Here is a 20,203-nt window from a genome sequence, read left to right as displayed (position 1 = left end):
CCCACAACACATCAAGCTACACTTTTGTTTCTTAAAACTGTTTTTCCACATCATGGTTTGCCTAAAGTGATTATTTCTGATCGCGATTCAAAATTTTGTACTGCTTTTTGGGCTACTGTGTTTGAAAATCTTGGCACTACACTTGACTTCACTGCTGCATTTCATCATGAATCTAATGGTCAAACCAAAGTCACGAATCGCACTATTATTGACTTGTTAAAGGCTTATGTTTCTTCTCAACCTAAGAAATGGGATGATTACCTATATATTTTGCAATTTGCATACAACAACACCACTCACAGTGCCACGGGTAAGTCTCCATTTGAAATTGTATATGGTCACTCTTTCTACTCTTGCTTCACGTCTTTCTAATGTTGTGTCTGCTGCCGCTGATGATTTCACTACTGACTTTCATGATATTTATGCAAGTGTGCATTCTGCCATTAAACACTCACAAGAACTTTACACCAAGCATGCTAACAAGCACCGCAAGGCACACCAATTCAAAGAAGGTGATCATGTTTTACTTCGCATTGAAAAACACAGGATCAAAAGTGTTGATACAAATGTATTTGTGAAGCTTGCTCCTCGTTTTTATGGACCTTTTAAAATTTCAGTTGTCATTAATGATGTTTCTTTTCGTTTAGAACTACCTACGCATTGGCAAATTCACAATTTCTTTCACATTAGTCTTTTACACCCATTCCGAGGACCCCTACCTACACACCACATTTATGAAGACCCACCTTCACTTGTAGACCAAGAAGAGCAACTCACCCCCGATAAAATAGTTGACCATGAGACCACCACTACCCGCACTGGAATGGTTTATAACCGTTACCTTTTGACTTTCAAGGGCCACCCTAGAGAGGATGCCAAATGGATACCTGAAAAGTTCTTTCGCAACTTTCCCGACCTTCTCCACACTTTCCATCACTCATGGTCCAATTGAATTTCTATTGAGCAACTGAGGACAGTTGCTATCCCTGGTGGGAGGGATGTTACGAGACTGGGCACCCTCCTGTTGTAGTGGTTAGCTGCAATTGGGATAGCTGGGCGTAATGGTTAATTATGTGCTGTCTATTTATTTTACTAATTGAGTTGATGATGATTTTGTAGAGTGGAATGCAGGGAGTTGATGAAGAGGCGACGACAATTACTCTTGGCCATTTTATATTTGCACAGTATCCTAGAACATCATTTCAATAAGCCACTATGGCTCTGTAAATAGTTGTAGTGGGAACTCCCCTTATAGGTCATGCAAGAACTAATGAGCTTCACTCATTTGCAAAAGTAAAGTGGTTGTAAAAAGAGGGGCTTCAAATTTTGGCACCTTAAACTCAAAATAATATTTTAAATACCAACTCTACAAGAGAGGTGCCGTGGAGTTTGGGGCTAGATTTAGGCCTTTCTCTTGCAAATTCTCTTCTCTACTCTCTTAAGCTATGGTTATTTGTTGTGTACTCTCTAATCTAGTCTCTATCTCTTACACATCTCTTACAAGCTTGTCTATATCAATTCTATGATTCCTGTGTGTGTGTGTGTGTGTGTGTGTGTGTGTGTGTGTCATAGTTTAGGTGAGTGTGTGTACTTGGAAATTGGAAGAAGAGGTGGACAATTTGATGGTGATTGCTTGGAAGCTTGTGTTGAGTATTTTAAGCGGTCGATCTCCCCCTCTTTTCACAACATTGTTATCATTTTCCTCGATGACATTATAGTGTACAATGCCTCTGATGAAGAGCACTTACAACATCTAAAGCAAGTATTTGAGTTGTTATAGCAAAACGATTTATATGCCAAGGAATCCCATTAGAAGATGGCCTTCTCCCAAAAATTTGGAAGAGCTACAGATTTCTTGGGATTTGCAGGTTTTTAATGACGGTTCGCTAAAAACTATGCTCATATTACTGATTTGACGACGGACCAATTGAAAGCCGAGGGAAAACCCTTTTAGTGAGGAGAAGCTCAACAACAAAGTTTCAACACTCTCAAGGTTGCTATGGCCCTTATTTTAGCTACGGTGGACTCTATGAAACCATTTGTGCTAGAAACGAATGCTAGTAATCGTGCTATTGGAGAAGTTCTTCTACATGATGGAAGGCCAGCTGCACTTGAAAGCAAGAAGCTTGATTTTGCACAGCAGAATTATTTAGCTTATGAAAGAGAACTCTATGCAATATTGTTTGCTTTGAAAACATGGCGGCATTTTTTGTATGGGACTCAATTTGAGACTGTGTTTGACTATGAAAGTATAAAATGGTTTACAGAACAATTTGATTCGAAGGGTCGAAAGGCTAAGTCGATTGAGACTCTTCAAGAGCATGATGCAAAGCTATGATATCATAAAGGACGATACAATGTGGTAGTTGATGCTCTTAGTTGTGTGCCTGAGATTAACTCTCTTCTCTTCACAAAGCTTCGAAGTGAATTTTTGGAATCTCTAAAGAGCAAATATGAGCATGATGAAAGTTGGAATTGAGCTTGGGGACTGCCTATATAAGAGCAAGAGGCTGGGAGATGAGGGAGGTTCTAGACACCCCGATCTCACATCTTAGGCAGAAAATTTGCAAACCAAACAATTATTTTAGCAATATTTACACTATTTCTGCAAAGTCTTGGCAAATTTTGTTCTTTTCACTCTTCACTCCATCAATTGTCTTGAATCTCTAACTAGCTCAAGGCTAAGCTGGGAGACACTTTTCTCGAACATTGATTGTGAGTGTATCTTGAAGGTAATAATATTGCATTATGCAAGGCGTTAACATGGCTAACAAATACGAATGCGCCAATTATCGTAGGCTTTGTATAACTTCTCTTTAGTGCTTGAAAGAACCATTTCTTTGCTATGTATTTTAAGGGCAAACTAGTCAGACAATCGAGATTTATGCCAAAATCTGGGGCATTTTCTAAGATTTGTAACTAAAATACCCAATTTTGGATCTTGAGAATCAAGGTTCAATGGAATTACAACCGAGTTCTTCTATTTTCAACAGGAAAACTTAGGCCTACACTACAGACCTCCTCTTATCATTTCAATTGTGGCCAACTGTTCCGTTTTTCTTGAGACTCGAGGTTACAATTTTGCATATGCATGTACAAAATACCCCTTCTACTGGCTCACATTAAGGAAATTCCATTAGTCATGAATATTCCCTCTCCCCCCCTTTCTCACTTTCATTCGCCTCGGTGTCCCTCTCCTCCCTTTCGCCTCTGTTTGCATGGCCCTCATCGACCTGCAGAACCGTCCATAGCCTACAGCCTTCGCAGGGCCATGGCTCTCTCTCTCTCTCTCTCTCTCTCTCTCTCTCTCTCTCTCTCTCTCTCTCTCTCTCTCTCTCTCTCTCTCTCTCCCCCCCCCCCACGCGCGTGCGCCCTGTCAGACCTCCACTGTGCGAAATCTAATTGTCAGCAACGGCTCATGTGGGTCCGTTTGCTACTACTGGGATACGAATAAAGAAATTCAATCTCTTCATAGATGCTGCCCCAATATTCTCTCTCCCAACCCCTAAAAAAATTCCACGTAGCGAACACCCCCCCCCCCCGCCCCGTCTGCTCCTCGTGAAGCTCTGTTGTTCTCCCTCCTGTCGTCCTCCCTCGAAGTTCTCCTCTGTGGAGACTACCTTAGCCCCGTTCTTTTGCCTCGATCTCTGTCCCCTCCTACCTCTGCGCACCCGACACATACATATCGGCAGAGAGGTGATCGCATGTTGGTATGCGACATGTGCTGCCAAAAGAAGCACCCTGCAAATATTCTAAACCCCGCCAAACCCACCCCCACCCCCCCCGTGCTCCTTTGCCCTCATCCATTCGTGGCCGCCACTTGCTCAACCCTCTACATAGGCCGCTGTATTGAGAGAGAGAGAGAGAGAGAGAGAGAGAGAGAGAGAGAGAGAGAGAGAGAGAGAGAGAGAGAGAGAGAGAGAGAGAGAGATTGAATTATCGTCCACGGAGGTCAGATATGACCTATGGGACCGAAAAACAACGCATTACAAAGATTCCTTCTAAGTGAAGGGCAGATACATCTCAGTTAAGGACTCAAGGTCCAGTGAGGGGTGAACAAAAGATAAAATGGGATGAACAAAACTTAAAACCGAAGGGGGGGTAGGGGAGAGGGGAACCATTTTAGGAGTTCGGAACTCCTGAATGATGGCTTTTCCTCCTCGATAGACTGCCCATTTTCCTGCCGTGCGTGTTGCTCGTACCTTTTGTAGTTCTGCCTTCTTCTGCTTGAGTTGGCCGGGGGTAAGATCGTATGCGAACCAGACTTTAGTGCCTTTGAGAAGCCTTGATTGTTCAAGGAGTTTAATTCGGTCCACTTTTGTTTTGAAAGTGAGGATCGCATGATTGGTGCGATGCTCGTGTGTGATGGAGGCGATTGTTGTTGGATCCCACTCGATCATGTGAGTTGTTGTCTGGATGCGGGCAATGGCTTCCTGGAACTTGAGGGGTCGCGTATGAGAGATAGCCTTCACGTTAGCAAGCCAAGAGAGAAGAGAGGCGAGCACAACAGGTTGCATGAGAAAGAGAGAGAGAGAGAGAGATGAAAACAGAAAGAAAAGCCACCTGGCCTAACCCCCTTCCTACCCTTTTCTTTCGCCTGTAAGCCCTTCTCGTCTGCGCTCGAAAACGAAGATTCGCTTTTGAGGGGATGTTTTATCATTTTTTACAGCTGGGTATCCCATACTCAGAGGAGGGGGTTGATGTAGGGTTGTGAGAGTGAGAGCTCTCTTGACGCGAGAGAGAGAGAGAGAGAGAGAGAGAGAGAGAGAGAGAGAGAGAGAGAGAGAGAGAGAGAGAGAGAGCCATCGCCCTGCGCCCCTGCAATTGAACGTATAGAGAGTACGAACGAAGGAAGAGGAGAGAGAGAGAGAGAGAGAGGTGGACTCCTTATAGAAGGCGCATGGCCGACTCCAACTGACAGACATGGCCCGACTCCACTTGGCTCACCCCTTTCTTCAACCCTTCCCCTTTTCTACCTCCACCTAATGAGCGATTTTTTTATTTTCTAGGATTGGGTACCCCATACTATGTTTTATATATAATATATAATATAATATTAATTTGAGGCGCCCCTTGCTCGCTCTCTCTCGCTTCGATGCTTGTCCCTTGACAACTCTCTCTCTCTCTTGAGGGACCGCAAGATGTCTTTACTTCAGCTCGCCATTTTCATCTTGTGCAGGTACTTTAGAAGTTGATCAACCTGCCATGGCCAGTCGGATCCACAGATCTGAGTAGTGGGCTTCCTATGCGCAAAGCACACGGGCGATGTCTTGATATGAGAAGTAGAGAACGACTTTTCTACACACACACACACACACACACACACACACACACACACACAGAGAGAGAGAGAGAGAGAGAGAGAGAGAGAGAGAGAGAGAGAGAGAGAGAGAGAGAGAGAGAGATGGGCTGTCTTGCTTCCAAAGGGCCAAACACCATCTCATCTTCTTTGAACAAAGACAGCAGCATCAAGGATTCCACACACTTTTTGGCATCTCAGCTAAGCAGCAAAACACTTGCAGGTGATGATCCAACTCAAGTCTTGAAAGGACAAGTAGCATAGTATTGATCACAGTTTAGGAGGTGAAATCCTTATGGTGAGAAAGGATTATATGATATATTATCCACCAAAGCCTTAGTTCTTTGCTAATCTATGAAATCAGCGAGCAGTAGAGAGCTGAATTGGAACGAGCCCCTTCATTAGGGCAGAGCTAAGGTTTGGGCAAATTACAGATTCCCCTCCTTATGTTGTTCAGGTTTTTAATATGGGTGTAGTGCATAATGCAAAAAAACCAGTAGCTTATTGATGTCAGAGCAGTCCCAGCTTTTTAATTTCAAGCAGTGAACTATCATGTCTGCAGAATGACTCGCACATTGCTTTTGTATGTAAATAATAGCAAAGCAGTATAATACAAGAACCTGGCTGTTAAAGCACACAATGTTGTTCAGGGAAAGTTCCTAGGGACTTTTTATTATAAGTCTTTTGTTTGAAAGTTGTGATGTTTTATCGGCACTGTCAATTGAATTTAGCATTTCATTTTTGCTCGCAGATAAGTTTAAGTCAAAAAATTCTCTAGACAGCAAGAAAGAGAAGGAAGGCCATAAAGATGGTAACCCACAGCATATTGCTGCCAAGACTTTCACATTCAAGGAGCTAGCAGCTGCCACCAAGAATTTCAGATCAGAGTGTCTGATAGGTGAAGGTGGTTTTGGAAGAGTCTTCAAGGGACGCTTAGATAGCACTGGCCAGGTAAGAGGGCAGATACATTCAGACCATGAAAGCTATCTAATATCGTGACATGGTTTTGATAAGCAAGGTTATTGAATGGCATATGCTCCATTTAATACCGTAGCCATGTGGAAAAGTAAAAAAGCATGCATAGATGATTTGTCATATTGAATGAGAAGCTTATCGGACTGATGTTTCGCAGTTGTAAACTATTTGGAAGTTTTATAATCAGTTGTGAGCATCAATTAGGACATCAATATGCTAGGGCCTTCTGCATTGTAAAACCTAATGGAATCTATCTTGTTGCAGTCTTGGTAGCACCATCACTTTGGTGAGGTCCACCTTTGCGAGTGGTGGCTTGTCTAGATCAAGGTGGGCACTGGTATCGTGGAGGATTATATGGCTAGCCTTAGGATGAACTCTAGACATTAGATAGAACTTCTGTATCTGCTCCTTCAGAGCATCACATTCGTTTTTATGGGCAGTTAGCACTAACCAACCTTGCTATTTTTGGTTGCATTTATGATTGGGTTTCTCTATATTTATAGCCCTCCGGTTTTAGTGTATGTTTTGTAAACAGCTTACTTGATTATTCTGAAAGAGTTCTCGTTGCATGTATGGGCAGGTTGTGGCTATCAAACAGCTTGACCGGAATGGTTTGCAAGGAAACAGAGAATTTCTAGTTGAGGTATTGATGCTCAGTCTTCTGCATCACCCAAACCTTGTAAACCTTATTGGGTACTGTGCTGATGGGGACCAGCGGTTACTGGTTTATGAATTCATGCCTCTTGGATCTCTAGAGGATCATCTTTATGGTATACCACATGCCTCAGTTTTGTTTTCACCTAAAAGTATTATTCAAGCAAAGGTAACGGAGCCCTTTCTTTGTTTTGTAGACTTGGCGCCTGAGAGGGAGCCGCTCGATTGGAACACTAGAATGAAAGTAGCAGCAGGTGCAGCTAGAGGTTTGGAATATTTACATGATAAAGCAAACCCGCCTGTAATTTATCGCGACCTAAAGTCCTCGAACATCCTATTAGATGTTGGATTTTTTCCCAAGCTCTCAGATTTTGGTTTGGCCAAGCTTGGACCTGTAGGAGATAAAACACATGTTTCCACCCGAGTGATGGGGACTTATGGATATTGTGCTCCAGAGTATGCTATGACTGGCCAGCTTACTTTGAAATCAGATGTGTACAGTTTTGGTGTTGTCTTGCTTGAACTTATCACTGGCAGGAAGGCGATTGACAATACTAGGGCCACAGGAGAGCACAACCTTGTTGCATGGGTGTGTATTTGCCAATTTCTTTCTTTGCTGAATAAGTTTAGCAAATAAGTCAGGACATTTTGTAAGATTGATGCTGATTAAGGGTTAACAAGCAATGGTACATTAGTGTCTTTGAGTGTTGCTAATTAGATATTGCAGTACCTTTAGCGTGCCAAGCTAAGTGGCAAACACACACACACAAGGACACCATGCATTTTTCTTTTGAGCAAAAAGTGGGGCTTGTAACCCTATCATACATAAAAAGCGATCATAGGTCCATACACAGGAAATATGGGAATAACCCTGAAAGATGGGAAAAAATCCCATACAAACTGTAGGATACATCAGGGGATAAGATACTCTAGTCAGGAAGTGGTGATGAAGCTCTCTGGCAGTAAGAGACCTACACAAATCTGCCAAAAGCTCTGTTTGCCTCTGGCCACATAGCGAAACCAACATGTCCAGTTCTAATATAAAAAGAAATATCGAAAGGGGCGCAGTCTTTGGGGCCAATACTTCTTGGCACCGAACTACGCCGGCCCGTGTCGTTTTTTGTGGACTGTTTTGAAGTGAATCTTTGCTGTGTCGCGGTAGAATCTAGACTTGGGGTGTCCAAGTTTGTTACACCTTCTCCCATTTCCAAGCCGGGGTGTTAAATTCATTTATGCTTCCCTATATTGCCTTCACTAGAGAGTTTTTAAAACCATTAAAAAGATTTTTATGAGGAAAAAACACGAAATCCTCCACACCATGGCAGTGGGCCAGATAGGAGTCAGTTGCCCATGCTGAGGTCCACTACGTCATATTTGTGGAAGGTGATGTGGGTGCTCTACCAACAGGCGCAAATATAGAGAGGAATTGGGTCAGATCGATGCCTGGGGTGCAGGAGAGCTACTGAGGATTTGGCCCACCTATTCATGGAATTCCAGGCTATCAGAGGCTTGGTAGGAAAAATTTGCAAGTGGGTCCAAAGGACATGGCAGATCAGATTCTTCAAGACTGATCTGTTCCTTGGTGGCCAGAAGTTGGCAAGGCCTGCTCTTCTCATCTGCACTCAAACTTTCAGTTACTTTCATCATATATGGCAGGTGAGGAACCGTCATGTATTTGAAGGTGATCTTGACATGGCAAGCTTCTCAAAGATTATACAAGAAAGCAAAGTGGTGATTTGTACGCTCAGACGCAACAAGACTCGAAAGACTGGTATAGGGCTAACCATGCCGTGTTGTCAACCTACGCTAAGTAAAGCCTAGTACGACAATTCACCCCTTTTGATAAGCCGGTGATGATGAGCCTTGATGAGAGGCGATAGGCATCCAACGTGTAATCTTCAACACCTCAAGGCTTAGCTTGAGCTTGAGGTTTTCTTGTTATCTTATGGAGTGCTTAATACAATTCACTCACAAATCGTGAGTTTTGCAAAAAAAAAAAGGAATGTTGTCTCTTTCACTGCATGCTTGTGAAGAATGAACGGGGACAACATTTTTGTGGATGCAAGTGGTTTCATTAATGTCATTGAGAAAGACCTAAGTATATGTTCATAAAGGATATCAAAGAGAGTGTATCAAAGGATATCAAAGAGAGAGTAGCATTGTTTAGCTTAGCCAAATACATCAATTTACCATATTCTCAAGAAGTGTCTTGCAAAAAGCACAACTTAATGAAATGTTGTTGAATTCTTATGCAAAATGTTTTGAATTGTTTCTAAGGATTTGCATACAATGGTAAGATACATGCCAAGAATACTTGGGATGGTGAGCACATCACTGGCAGCTCTGCCTCCTTACCATAGACCAACTCAAATGGAGTGAAATTTGTAGCCACTTTTTATGATGTCGTGTGAGTGCTATGTATGCCCATAGACACTTCTCTAGGTTGGTCTCCCATTTTGTTTCCTGCTTGTACACGTACTTTGTTAGCATCTTGATGATCTGCCCATTGGCGCACTCTATTAGACCATTGCATTTTGGATGATAGGGTGAGGAAAACCGGTGTTGAATCCTTAGCTTCTCGACCAATGCACGCATAAGCTTGCTTCTAAATCCCTGACCCCTATTAGAAACAAGCACCCACGGTACTAAAAGACGGCAACGAATGTTATCAAAGACAAATTGGGCTACCTCATGTCCATTCACCTCCTTAATTGCTCTTGCTTCAACCCACCTAGTGATGTAGTCAATAGCTACTACCACATACTTCTTACGACTTGTAGACTTATAGAGAGGGGCGATGACATCCAAACCCTAGTGAGATCCCACTTCTTCGGTGCCAAAGCAATTTTGACAGCTTCATTGTAGTCCGTAGGGTGCACATCGGACGTGATGTACTCGTCTAACCCAAAAAGGAAAGCCTCTTTTTGTTCGGCATCCGATTTGTGCAGTTGAACGCCAATTTGCAAAATACGGTTAGAAAAAGACATAACATGAGTGCCATTTTGCTTTAGACCACACCAATCTTCTTTTAACCGATCAAGGTACTATGGTGGCATGAAGCGAGCCTTGAGCTCATCTTGGAAGTCGCCCCAACTGAAAGAGGGATACGCCTTCCTCGGCATGCTCAAGGTTCTCAGTCAACTTCGACTCCTGCCAAGCTTGATTCCAATTAATGGAATTACCTGCTAGATACATGGCACCCGTCAAAACTTCACTGCTACTTGTTTTCTTGTTAGTTGCAAAGTAAGCTTTAAATTGATGCAACCAAGAATGAATCACAGATGTATCCATCTTACCATCATACTTACTAAACGTCAACTTCTCAGTGACTGGATTGTTGGAGTCGCCGCCTCTACTTGTGCTACGGGATGACTCACCAGGCCCCTTGAGTGGCTCGCCTTTCCTGGAGAGTACCTGTAGGACCAACTCTTGCATGCATTGGTCCCTTTGCGCATCTCGTTTTAACTCCATAGCCGCTCGCTTCTCTTCGGCCGCTATGCGTTGAGCCTCGTGTGCTTGCTTACGCTCGAGCTCCACAATTGCCTTTCTTTCTTCGGCCGCTAAGTGTTGAGCTTCACGTGCTTGCTCATGCTTAAGCTCCATAGCTGCCCTTCTTGCTTCGCGATCGTGGTCCATGGTGGCGCGTTGCGCCTCTTATTGTAGCATCATATCCATCATACACTTGACCAAAGCCTCCATAGGGTTTGGTGCAATCTGTGGGTTGATGGGGTTGGTGGGGAGAATCGGGGAACAATCCTCTTGGTGTAGAAACATCGTCTTCTCCGACTCCACTCTCATTACCTTCACGCAAAGTATCCATTTCGCTTCGGGTGATGACCATGCATTGAGGTCTTGGATACTTGGGGTTCTTGGGTTCTTGAGGGTCGTGAGGTTCTTGAGTTCTTGAGGTTCCTGGCTTGCAATCTGTGTTTAAGAAGGCTTCTCTCTTACCCAAGCTCAACTCCTTCCTACGACCCCTTGGCGGCCTTGCGCTCACACTACGATTGCTTTTTCCCACTTCACGTCGACTGGCCTGCCGCTAAGTGCAAGGTCTGCTCTCAATGAGTGGAAAAGAGGAACGAGGGGAGGCTCGACAAGCCCTTCTTTCTTGGGTTACTTGCCAATCTTCAAAAACACAAATTAGGCAAGTGGTCTTGGGTTATGTGCGACCACAAGAAGCATCTTGTGGTTCTTTCCTTGAGTGATGATACTGAACACTGCCGAAGAACTCTGGTACCAATGTAATGTGCAGCGGAACTGAATGGTGTATGGCTCAGGATGAGTGAACAGTGAGTGCTCAAGGTTCCTTCTACTAAAGGGAGAGCCTTCCTCGACTTAATGAGAGAATGTGCAATGACCAAAACAAGAGAGTAGAATGCAAACTGAGTGAGTGCATGAGAGTGCTAGAGAGAGAGAGAGAGAGAGAGAGAGAGAGAGAGAGAGAGAGAGAGAGAGAGAGAAGAGGGAGATGGGGTCCCAAACCCCCTCCAAGGGCTCCCTCTCTAGTGCTAGAGAGGTATTTGCTTTAGATTGCACAAAGGTCTGGTACAATGCTTCTAGATGCTGGGGTATTTGATGACGACGATGTCATTGACGATGACGACAATGATGACGATGACTGTGACGATGACGATGATGGTGTTGTCGTCGAGGTGGAGATCTGCAAGTCTAATGGCTGAACTCTGAAAACGTGTTGCTAATTGGACTATTTTCTTATTTTTAATGATTAATCTCTTTTTAAGGATATTTTATTGTGTGCACTAAGAACTGTTAAAAGATTGTAGCTACAGGAACTGCCATCAAGAACGGACAACTCTGATGTGTCATTTGATGGGTGACGGTAAACATCGCGAAGGAGTTTCCGTAAGTTTGGTGGAAAGGGTCGGGTTACGAGTGCCCCTGATGCGTCACATGATGGGTGACGGGTGCATCAGTAAGGGGGCATCCCGTAGGCTAAGGAGGAAATCCGAACCGAGTAAGAAAATACGCGTAAGAACGCAAGCACAAGAATAAAGATGGGTTCAATGAAGCTTTTTATGAAAAGCAAGAACAATTGCGGGAAGGCAGACGCTTTCCCGCGAGGAATCTATGTTTGCATTGCATTCGTGCATGTGGTTGCATCCAGGGACGCCTGGGAAGTGTTGTTAAATGCATTGGTTTTAACTCATAAGGTTTTATTGAGTTTTTGGGCTGGTTCAGACCAATTTTAAAATATGCCGGCCACCCACTTAATAAGTGGGCAGCCACTTAGAAGATAAAGCAACAAAACCAGCCAGCGAATTCTCTCTCTCTATTTCTGGTAGAACATCGCCAAAAAAAAAAAAAAAAAAAAAACCGGCCGCCATCTCTATGCGAGCAATTATTCGTGCCGTGGCCAGGGAGCTATAAAAGCACCACATGCCCTCACTCACGGAAGGTACCAACATCAGCAAGAGAAGACTCTGCCGCAAGAGATCGCGAGACTACGAAGCACGGAAGTCGCTTTTCCCGTGCAAGAGCGACAGGTATCTATTGTGGATTCGCCATACGAATTGTTGTCGTGTGTTTGTGTGGTTTGTTTTGTAGGAATCTCCCGTCTTACGGGAAGGCCCTTCACGGGAAGTATGGCTTCACGCCTAAGTCCCTTACGGGAAAGTACGGCTTCACGCCTAAGTCCCTTACGGGAAAGTACGTCTTCGCGCCTAAGTCCCTTACGGGAAGGACGGCCTTGTGCCCAAGCCCTTTACGGGAAAGCACGACCCTCGGGTCTAAGATTATAGAACGGAGGGGTTTCCTCGGGTTCCCGTGCTTGTATAAGAATTCTCCCTGAATAAAAGAATACTCTTAACGGGGGGGGACCAGCCCATCTTCTGGTCCCCAATATTGTGTCGATCTTCTCCCTTCTCTCCCTTTTGCAAAGTAAATTATTTTTCAGATTTCTAAGTGCTCGTGTACGCTCCCGTTTTGTGACAGTGGTATCAAAGTTCGAACTCCTCTCTTTCTCTGCAAAGAAGGACGATTCCGGGAAGAACGGGAAGAACCATGTCGAGCCAAGGGAGAAGCGTTGAAGAGGAGCTTCAACAAGTGCAAGCTCAGCTTGCGGAGTTGCAACAAATTTTACTGTTGCCAGACGTCCAAAAGCTTTTGGGCGGAATGAAGAAAACGAATGGAACTGATGCAGCCAAGCATCCAGACAACACTGTTGGCGTGAGACCACAGGAGGCAAGAGAAGAAGAACGTGCCGAGGTGCACAAAGGATCTACGGATCGGAATGAATGGCGTACTTCAAGGAAAGGCCAGGAAAAAGCGCTCTCTTTGCTAGACGAGAGCAAGGACATCTCTATCTCATCTCCATCTTACTCTCCTGATTATACTTCTACTTCTCGATCATCTCGTCAGAAGAAGGAAGCCGCTACTACTGCCACTACCCTACATCAACCTAAAGATATACCTCGATTCAAGAAGCATGGTCGCAAGTCTCAACATCGCATGAGAGTCTTCAAATCGGGCGACAAGGACATCAAGTTCGAAACCTACAACGGACGGAGAGACATCTCCAAAGCACTGTCCTTCATCAGACAGTTTGAAGTCGCCTTTACCAATGGGCACTTCACAGAAAGATCCAAATTACGCCATGTGGGGATGCACCTCAAGGAAACGGCAAGTAATTGGTGGTTAGCCAAGTTCTGGAAGGTTCTCAGGCCAGAACTTGGGAGAGCTTCAAATCTGAATTTTATGAACAATTTCTTCCGCCCGACTTCGAGCAGGACATACGGAAGGAATGGGACTGGCTTGCCCAGAAGGAACATGAAAGAGTAACGACTTATGTGGACAAGTATTGGTCGGTTCTTCTGAAGGTCACTCCCTTCATGAAGATTGCCGACGAGAAAAAGAAACGAAAGTTCGAAGCGGGTCTCCAACCGCAGCTTCGAAAGAGTATGAAAGTGTATCCGCATGATACTTTGCAGAGGATGATGGAGTCAACAATCATTGCTGAGGATTTGCACTCAACTGGGACGCCCAGAAAGATGGAGCATAGCACTTATCGTGCAAGACAAAGAGGGGTCTACGATGACCAAGGGGGCCAAGGAAGAAAACGTCCTCCATCTAGAGACGATGATCATGCTAAGAAGCAAGAGGGCACTGGCAAGCGAACTAAGTACCTTTCTCCTACTCAACTTCAAACTTTCAGAGAGGAAGAAAGATGGCACGTTTCGAATGTGCATAGACTACCGTTCTTTAAACAAGATCACAATCAAGAATCGCTTTCCGATCCCTCGGATTGATGATATACTTGATAAGTTGCAGGGTGCAAGTGTCTTTAGTCGCATAGACTTAAAGAGTGGGTATCATCAGATACGGATCGCCCCTGAGGATGTCCATAAGACTGCTTCCGCACAACCTTTGGACTATATGAATTTTTGGTAATGCCTTTCGGCTTGACAAATGCTCCTGCGACGTTCAATCGCATGATGGACTGCATTTTCAGCCCGTATCGAGCTTTTACGGGAGTATTCTTTGACGACATACTCATCTTCTCTAAGTCAGAAGAGGAACATCAGAAGCACTTGGACTTAGTGTTTCAAGAATTGCGAAAGCATGAGTTGCATGTGAATGCAAAGAAGAGCGAGTTCTTTCTCTCAGAGATACACTATCTCGGCCATATAGTCTCTCACAATCAAGTGAGTATGGATCCTGCCAAGATCCGAGTGGTAGAAGATTGGCCTATTCCCACTACGGTACATGATGTACGTAGTTTCCTGGGATTATGTTCATATTATCGAAGGTTTGTCCGAGGATTTGCCTATGTAGCAGGACCACTTCATGATTTGACAAAGAAAAAGATTCATTTCAGATGGGGATCGAGACAACAAGGAGCTTTTGATCGGCTCAAGTACTTGCTAAGCCATGGACCCATTTTGATAGTGCTTGACTTAAGGAAACCATTTGAGGTTCACTGCGATGCTTCAGGCGATTGCATCGGAGCAGTGTTAAACCACGAAGGCCATGCAGTGGCTTATGAAAGCAGACGGCTTAAGGATGGAGAGTTGCATGCATCAATCTACGAAAAGGAACTCTCGGCTGTGATTCACGCCTTATCCAACTAGAAGCACTATCTTCTAGGAGCGGATTTTGTGTTCAAGACTGATCACCAAAGTTTGCGGTATTTTCTTACGCAAAGGAAACTATCTGAGAAGCAGATGAGATGGGTAAACTTTTTGTCTATGTTTCACTTCCAGATCCTTCACACGGCTGGGAGTAAGAATGTGGTCGCGGACGCATTGTCTAGGTGGCCAAGGGTGAACGCTATCACTTCGGTGTATCATCAAGAATTAGAAGCACTACCGGATTTGTATCTGAATGATCCAGACTTCTCCACCGTTTGGGGAAAGCTACATTGTGGAGAGAATGAGTTTCCCTATTCCATTCGGGACGGTTATCTCTATCACCATCAGGCCATATGTGTGGCGGAACCATTAAGAAAGAAGATCATGGATGAAGCACACGCTTCGCCTTATGCGGGTCATCGGGGTATTCTCCCTACGACCTTAGCAATGGAAAGATATTTCTTTTGGCCTAGCCTTAAAGCATACATTGATAAGTATGTCAGGGAATGTTTGGTTTGCCAAAAAGTGAAGTATGATCGGCATAAGACGCCTGGTTTGCTACAACCTTTGCCTGTGCCTAATGAACCTTGGGAAAGTATTGCCATGGACTTCATCATGGACCTCCCTAAAACTCAGACTGGAAATGACATGATCTGGACAATTGTGGACAGGTTTAGCAAGCAAGCACACTTCATACCAATCAAGAAAACGATAAAAGCAGATCATATGGCTAGGGTCTTTCTGGCACAGATCTTTAAGCATCATGGAATGCCTAAGTCTATTGTGAGTGATCGAGATTCTCGCATGACAGAAAATTTTTGGTGTGCCTTGATGGATAATCTTGGTACGAAGTGGAATTTTTCTTTTGCATACCATACTCAAACCGATGGGCAGAGTGAGATTCCCAATTCCACAGTATTGGATATGTTGAAAGCTTATGTGTCAGACAGACAATCTGACTAGGAGAAGTATCTACCCCTTGTCGAGTATGCGTATAACAATACCATACACTCATCGACGGGGAAAGCACCTTTTGAGATTCTATATGGTAAGCCTTTGCTTCCACCCATCCTTTTAACTAAGGATAAGATCTTTGCAGCAGATGAATTTGTCCGGGACTTGGACATAGCCTACGGGCAAGTTAGGAGAGCTATTTTACGCTCTCAGGAAAAGCATACGAAAGCTGCAGACAAGCACAGGAGGAATCTAGACTTAACAGTCAGACAGTTTGGCTTACTCAAGTTCGAGAAGGCAAGACTTAAGAAACAAGCGTCTCATAGAGGGAAGGTGGTAAAACTTTCCACTCGTTATTATGGGCCGTTTAAGATCACTGAGCAAGTGAATGATGTCACATTCCGATTAGAGCTACCGCCTAATTGGAGGATCCATAATGCTTTCCATGTCATTTTACTCTGGCCATATGTGGGATCGCCTCCGAGTCAGCCTAGTGCTGAGGAACCTCCTGAGGTTGAGGAAATGGAAGAAATACTCCAACCGGAGTAGATAGTAAGTCATCAGGAGCGGTCTGTCAAATCGGAAAGATAACACGGAAGTATTTGGTTAAGTTTAAGAGCTATTCGAATCTAGATGCTCAGTGGATGACGCAGGAGGAATTAGCAGCTTATCCCGAGATACTGGAGGTATATGTCCAAGCACTACAGTTGAGGTCAACTGTTGAGGTCAACTGTTTAGAAGCCAGAGGGATGTTGCTAATTGGACTATTTTCTTATTTTTAATGATTAATCTCTTTTTTAGGATATTTTATTGTGTGCACTAAGAACTGTTAAAAGATTGTAGCTACAGGAACTGCCATCAAGAACGGACAACTCTGATGTGTCATTTGATGGGTGACGGTAAACATCGTGAAGGAGTTTCCGTAAGTTCTGTGGAAAGGGCCGGGTTACGAGTGTCCCTGATGCGTCACATGATGGGTGACGGGTGCATCAGTAAGGGGGCATCTCGTAGGCTGAGGAGGAAATCCGAACTGAGTAAGAAAATACGCGTAAGAACGCAAGCACAAGAATAAAGATGGGTTCAATGAAGCTTTTTACGAAAAGCAGGAACAATCGCGGGAAGGCAGATGCTTTCCCGCGAGGAATGTATGTTTGCATTGCATTCGTGCATGTGGTTGCATCCAGGGACGCCTCGAAAGTGTTGTTAAATGCATTGGTTTTAACTTATAAGGTTTTATTGAGTTTTTGGGCAGATTCAGACCAATTTTAAAATATGCCGGCCGCCCACTTAATAAGTGGGCAGCCACTTAGAAGATAAAGCAACAAAACCAACCAGCAAATTCTCTCTCCCTATTTCGGGTAGAACAGCGCTACAAAAAAAAAAAAAAAAAAACAAACCGGCCGCCATCTCTACGCGAGCAGTTATTCGTGCCGTGGCCAGGGAGCTATAAAAGCACCACATGCCCTCACTCACGGAAGGTACCAACATCAGCAAGAGAAGACTCTGCCGAAAGAGATCGCGAGACTACGAAGCATGGAAGTCGCTTTTCCCGCGCAAGAGCGACAGGTATCTATTGTGGATTCGCCATACGAATTGTTGTCGTGTGTTTGTGTGGTTTGTTTTGTAGGAATCTCCCGTCTTACGGGAAGGCCCTTCACGGGAAGTACGGCTTCACGTCTAAGTCCCTTACGGGAAAGTACGGCTTCGCGCCTAAGTCCCTTACGGGAAGGACGGCCTTGTGCCCAAGCCCTTTACGGGAAAGCACGACCCTCGGGTCTAAGATTACAGAACGGAGGGGTTTCCTCGGGTTCTCGTGCTTGTATAAGAATTCTCCCTGAATAAAAGAATACTCTTAACGGGGGGGGGTACCAGCCCATCTTCTGGTCCCCAATACTGTGTCGATCTTCTCCCTTCTCTCCCTTTTGCAAAGTATATTATTTTTCAGATTTCTAAGTGCTTGTGTACGCTCCCGTTTTGTGACAAAACGCTAGGTCTATTGCTGTGGATTCTGGTTCGTATGGCGAAGCTATTGTGCTGCTCTGTGGTCGAGGACGCCGATGATGGCTGAAAACTGAAAAACGCTGGCTGTTTTATGGGCTGAATTCTGATCGCTGCTGATCTGCTGTGATAGGGAAAATACGGCGAGGATCTGCTACCGGAATGGTGCGGTATGGCGAGGCTAAGGGCTGATCTGAAAATGCTGGTCTTATGGACTGAAAACGCTGATCTTTTGATGCAAAAACATTGGTGGCTGCTTTTGGAGAAAACGTTAGAGATGCTTGAGGGTGTTGCCGGTCTGCTAAGTGCCTGCCCTCCTTGTGTGTCTGCTTCTTCTGCTTTTACTGGGCGTCCCTTGCCTTGCTTATATAGGTGCAAACATCTTGGGTCGAGCAGTGCTAGAGGAGCCCCACGATCTGGAAATGATAAGTCACTTATTAATTAAATGACTCATCCTGGGTACTGAATGAAATACTAGTGATCATGGGTTGTGCAATCAAAGGGTATGCAATCACTCTTAAGTGCTTGGGCCCTAGACATGCACGGCCCGCGTACAGGCTCACAAGGTTTCCATAACACTTCCTAGGCTACCTAAACCCTAGAAGTAGGAACAACTTGTCCACATGCACATAGGGTTAGATGTGCACGTGACAATGTCGCAGCAGGCAAGGCAACTTTCTTAGCCAATAGAGCCTTTTGAGGCTCAAGACCAGGTCCCTTATGTGTTCCAGGAGGGCAGGGAGCATTTGCATGTTGTGGAGTTTGTTGGGGTTCCAAGGCAAACCTTTTTCGTCCACGAATAGGTGGTTAGGACTCCAAGTAGAGGAGCTGTTAGAAAAAGGGTCGATTCAACCTCGTTCTTCACCCTTTTTCTCCCTAGTGCTCTAGTGCATAAGAAGTATGTCTCTTGACGCATGTGTACTAATTACCGTGCATTGAATAAGTGTCACGGATGCGAGATCTTAGAAGAGTTCTAGAAAGTTCTAGAAGCTTGAAGAAAAATCCAAACTCAGTACGTTGAATTTTGTGTTGATGTATGCTCATGTGTGTGTGTGTTGGTGTGTGTTGTGTTTGGGAGCATATGTTAGTACCTAGTTCTACACCCACTATTGGGCACTGACGACGTTAGTGGGGATGTTGTGGTATTTAGTCAATACTATGCATGATGGAGCTGATGGTTATATTGTCTTGTGAGTGACTACCATGGGTCTATACCTTGCACTTTCCTTTAAGGGTGAATCTGGGCTTATCTTGGATTCATCTAGGTATATAAGGTTCTTAACCTTCTTAACCTTCTTTAGCTTGAGGAAGAACTTAGAAGATTCTTAATGATGTTAAGCTTGACGAAGAACATTGAAAATTCTTAACCTACTTAAGCTTGAGGAAGAACCTAGAAGGTTCCTAACCTCTTTAAACTCTCATATAAATACAGGTCTTGGGCTACAAGCCTCTCAGTCTTCTCAACCCTAGTTGTGAGGCTCCTGCGAGGTAAGTCCTCTTCGAGTTCTTGTCTTATTCTTACTGTAGCATTGTAATTCAAGTCTTGTAATAAAGCTCGCTTAATTAAATATTAAGTCTTGTAATCAAGATTAAGTGTGTTGCAATCAAGTTTCAAACTCTTGTATATTGTGAGTGCCTCCTCTCACTCTCTTGTAGCTCAAGACGTTGTAACAGACTTGGACACTCCAAGTCAAGAATCAACCTCGATAGCACCAAATAACCACTTCAAAACAATTCATAGATCACAATAGATTTGCACTGGCCCGGCGGAGTTCCGTGCCTAGAGATATTGGCCCCAAATACTGGCGCCCCTTTCGGTATTTCTTTTTATATTAATCAGATCAAAGTACAAGAGAGTGGCTAGGGTTTCACTCTCAGACTCTGCGTCCAGATGCTCTGAGAAGTGAAGCCCTCACCACTTAATTAAAGATACAAGGGATGCCCAAAAGTAGAGCCCCAAAAGCTTTTAAAATAAAAAGCATCAGTTCTCTCTCTCTTAGAGAGTCTTTTTCTCTTTTTTTTATAAAAAAAGCAAAATTCGCCTTCGCGATTTCCGGAAATTAGGGTTTCTGTCAGAAATTAGGGTTTGTAGGAATTTTAGGGTTTTTGCTGTCCGCCATGTCATCACTTTGTGACATACCCCCCCTCTTGAAAGCATTGTAATCGACCGCGATTACGCCTGCAAAACCGACAAAAGCCATAAACCGTCTTAGCAGACACTGACTGTTCTACGTAC

General features: G+C 44.2%; 1 protein-coding gene across 1 annotated transcript in view; it reads left to right on the top strand.

Moving 5' to 3' along the window:
• Positions 1–5,085: 5,085 nt before the first annotated feature.
• The window catches only part of LOC147432602 (putative serine/threonine-protein kinase PBL7), a 44,846-nt gene continuing 29,728 nt past the window's right edge, over positions 5,086–20,203 (top strand). Inside the window, exons 1-5 of the mRNA XM_086492477.1 lie at positions 5,086–5,282; positions 5,427–5,522; positions 6,051–6,250; positions 6,855–7,044; positions 7,126–7,517. Of these exons, the coding sequence (XP_086348603.1) occupies positions 5,246–5,282; positions 5,427–5,522; positions 6,051–6,250; positions 6,855–7,044; positions 7,126–7,517 (915 nt within the window). The 5' untranslated portion in view covers positions 5,086–5,245. The remainder of the gene's footprint in view (positions 5,283–5,426; positions 5,523–6,050; positions 6,251–6,854; positions 7,045–7,125; positions 7,518–20,203) is intronic.

The sequence above is a fragment of the Adiantum capillus-veneris genome, chromosome 20, assembly GCF_014529385.1.
Source record: "Adiantum capillus-veneris isolate H3 chromosome 20, ASM1452938v2, whole genome shotgun sequence".
Lineage (NCBI taxonomy): Eukaryota > Viridiplantae > Streptophyta > Polypodiopsida > Polypodiales > Pteridaceae > Adiantum > Adiantum capillus-veneris.
Note: the sequence above shows the minus strand (reverse complement) of the source record. Positions and strands in the feature narration are given on the sequence as shown.